This window comes from Haplochromis burtoni, unplaced genomic scaffold, assembly GCF_018398535.1.
Source record: "Haplochromis burtoni strain Fernald_Lab_line unplaced genomic scaffold, NCSU_Asbu1 Contig_111, whole genome shotgun sequence".
NCBI classification, from domain to species: Eukaryota; Metazoa; Chordata; class Actinopteri; order Cichliformes; family Cichlidae; genus Haplochromis; species Haplochromis burtoni.
Window position 1 is genome coordinate 1,681,073 of NW_024582472.1, and position 3,985 is coordinate 1,685,057.

General features: G+C 36.2%; 1 protein-coding gene across 1 annotated transcript in view; it reads right to left on the reverse strand.

The window, feature by feature from the left end:
* Positions 1–241: 241 nt before the first annotated feature.
* ubac1 (UBA domain containing 1) overlaps positions 242–3,985 on the reverse strand; it is a gene marked incomplete in the record, with an annotated part of 7,545 nt that continues 3,801 nt past the window's right edge. The window contains 2 exon segments of the mRNA XM_042223448.1: positions 242–2,593; positions 3,253–3,391. Of these exon segments, the coding sequence (XP_042079382.1) occupies positions 2,478–2,593; positions 3,253–3,391 (255 nt within the window).

Genomic DNA, 3,985 nt, shown 5'->3' on the forward strand with positions numbered 1-3,985 from the left:
AGACAGTTGGTGTCGTAAACCACCGCCTCTGGAAAATGAACAAATATTAGATAAAATATATTATATTATATATAATATTAGATAAAATAAAATACAGCAATATTTATAAATGTAACTAAATTTAATGTACTGTATACAGGTAAACTAATTCCATCCACCTAAAGATGGGCGGCATTCTGCACTGATTTTCAATGTGGCATTGCTGAATGGAATCTGTGAAACAAAAACACAACATACAACCACAAAAAATAATTTTAATGCAATAGTGATTTAGATGCCAGTAGCCATTAGGCTGCTTGAACGAACAGACTGTGAGCATATTGCATAGGTTGTTGATCTGGGACAGTCCGACACGTGGGCTGGGTGAAACAATAATCAGACTCCAACAACTTCCTCTTCACTGCCCCTTAGCAATAAAATTCACTTTGTTCGTTCGGGTTCCTTCTGACCGTTTTCAGCATTTCCTGTGGCCATTTTTCTTCCTTAAGCGTACAATCTCCCAATGTTCGTATCAGAATATTAAGAGGGAAAGATAGTTTGGTATTCATGCCAATGCAAAGCATGGAGGTGGTGAGACAACTGGTCACGATGGCCATGACAGATTTCCAATTGGGCACAGTGTGCAGAAAGGTTTCCATAAATTCAAACATGCTGCATTACTTTGTATCACACTGTGACCTACCAGTCCATAAACACATTTTAATGATGGTTTGTAAAAACAACATTTGAAGCATTATATTTTTTCACATTTGTAGATTAGCTTCAAGGTTTGCTAAAAATGTTATAAATATGAACATATTACTAGTTTGGCTTTGATATAAATAATGTAATATATAGTTCAACCAGACAATTTTCTCTAAAAACATTTAAATATTTTCAAATATTGCATTTACCAAACCATTTGATGTGGTGCTCTTATTCATAGGTAAAGTTCTACACAGATTAGTTAAAGCCATTTCTCAAATGCCAAACTAGAAGGGGGTAGAGCAGAGGTTTGCCATAGCGACAAGTTTAGAAAAACAATCTCAGCCTCCCTGAGCAAAAAGTCACATCAACACCATATTTTAAATATTGAATAAAAACACTCAAAAACTTGGCAAAACACACCACCCTCCATATTGTTTTTAAATCTCTTGTACAACAAGGAGAGGCAATGCTCTCCTTCATGTATCTGGAGACTTTAAGTACTCAATGCAAAGGCTATTATTAACACACTACCCATTGCAGTTCACACATCTCTAACACTCAAATATATGTCTATACAGGTCAACAGAAGTCCTTGCTATTGCACAGAAATACAGGGTTTTTCTCCACTGGGTACATCTAATGACAAGGCAGGTTATACAGTGACATTTTGGTTTGACAGCATAAATGTTTGTTGCTCTCAAAAAGGAAGAAAAAAAAAAGGAAAAAACAAAAAAACAAATCAAAACATAGAAATTGGTTGCATGTCAACTTCTATTGTTTCCACATATGTTTGAAGACACTCGCACCTCTCAAGTATGAAGCGAGCATGCATCTTCATCATTCAAAGTTAAGTTTAAAAAGGCAACCACCTTGTGATAAGCTTCACTTCTTCGCTACCAGTACATGCTTTTGAGACAACACACAAACCCTTCTTTCTTCTTGTACTAGTGCTGCGGTACGCGATATTCATAGAGGTGAAGAAGTGCCAGACGAGAGCAACATGACAATATGACAATCATGAGCACATCGACAGTAAACACACACAGGCCTAATATAAAATCTTCTTGTAAAAACATGACTGAGACATGATTTAGTGTACAGTTTTGCTCTAAAAGGCAAGAAAGTAAAATAAATACGTTTGAAGAAGCTCAATGAAGATTTCTTTTTAAAAATCCTCTTTGACTCTACTTTTTCCTCTCAGTTATAAAGCACTGATTTTTGATTAAAACAGAGGGAGAAGAAAAAGAAGATGTGATACTGACAGAAGTCTTCCACACATTCACCACTGATGAAACATTTTAAAGAGACACTGAAAACTGCAGTTGATTTTTAAATATTGCAAAACATAGAAAACAGTTTTTGTTGAAGTGTAAACATTAAATTGATGTCTGATGTCATTTTTACACGTGGACAAATTATATAAAATAAATCATGTCTGTCATACCTATAAATTGTTATCATTAAAATGTAAAAACAATATACTAAATCTCAATTTATATTATTATTATTACTGTAATAATAACTTTATGTTAACATCTGTTTTGTATAAGTGTTTTTACTGTATTGTTATAAATAGTTATATGTGTAACATCTTCATTCATACTTTGACTCCTCTCTCTTTGTCTTTAAAAGGCAAAAAACAATACTTGTGTCTCTCCCACGCTCATACATACACATTCATACATGCAAGCGTACGCCTCAGTGTGATCAAACACACAAACACATACACACAAAGCTGCCACAGTCATACACGGGATGGGGGGGGGGGGGGGGGGGGTCACCAGGAGGCTCTATGTGAGATTGAGGGTCAGGAAGATTCTGGATATTTGTAGCATGACAGGGCCGGTCTCGGGATCGTTCATCCACTGGGTGCTGTTCAGAGGATTCTCCAGCATGTCTTCAAACGCTGCACATAAACACAAAGCATATTTGTGAGTTATATAATAGACCCCCAACCCACAAATCTTTCCCCTCTTCTGTCAACTGGTGAAGACAGGTAGACAGGCCTTTCTCTATGTCATATGCCTTAAGTGGACACTGATGTCAACCGCTGGTTTTGGGCTCAGTGACTTAAAGCCTAAACGTTAGTGCCTTCATTGCTTCTTTATGTTTTATATATCATGTTTTGGAGCCAGGAGTGACCGTTTTTGAACAAGCGAGTGGAGTGTTGGGTTATTAGCTAACCTATAGGGACAGATATCAAGAAAAAAAAGTAACAGACTAATAAAATATCAGAACTTCACTCACCGAAACCAAAGCACAAGTCTTCATGGATGTTTAGTATCACACAAACAACAAAACATAATATAAAATAACCATATATACACAGGTGAATGAAATAAAAAGAATGATTTCACACTGTTCGAACAGTTTTCCTGGACGTCTCAGCAAGATCTTTTTCAGCTGCTGGTGGTTTTTCTGTCTCATTTTACAGAATGAGACTATATTTGAGTTCCTAAAACTACACAATAATATAAGGATGTCAAAAAGTTTTTAATATTACTTTAGGGGAGAATTTTCAAAAACAGGACACTACGTTGGCTTTTACACTCAATGAGACTATACCTAGAAGAGTTTTGGGATTGGTTAAACCCAGCTGGACGACTGGATTTTCCAGGATGGCTTGAAACAGTGGGCTGTTGGTGTCGATGCCTTTGTCCAGATCTTCTGGAGAAGGTTTCCTGTCTCCCAACAGCCACTCACACTGCAGGAATACACAGTAAGGAACAAAAAGGACACCAATTAAAATCTTTATGGAAGTCAAAGTATAAAATTAACTGAAAACAAGTGAAACAGGTATTCAATGTTACTGGACTTGTTGTTTTTGGAAGGTTTCAGAAATTACTGGGGGGAGGGAGCTAACTGTTAAATTTGTTTATTAATAGTAAAACTACTGACGATGTGTAAACTTACCGCTGCATCCTGTTGGTTGTTATTGACTCTCAGAGCATCGATCACCTCCTTTTCATCAAAGCCCATCTCCATCAATGCAATGACTCCTCTGTTCCTCTGTCTCTCTTGCTGCATTGAGCATGTGTATGACAAAAGAATTTTTCCTCCGAATAAATAAAGTTCTTCTTATCTTATCTTATGTGGGACAGGGCCACACTTAAACTTGAGTGATATTCGATTTTGATGGAAGTTTTTTTTTTATTTATTTTTTTACCATAACTTGTTCACATCTTATTAAGTAAGTTTTGTGTCCCCATGATAGCTGCTGGAATTGCTGGAATAGACTTTAGATAGATTTTAACTGTATGTGGGTTTTTTTTGTTTTTTTTAATGAACTCTGCAGGCA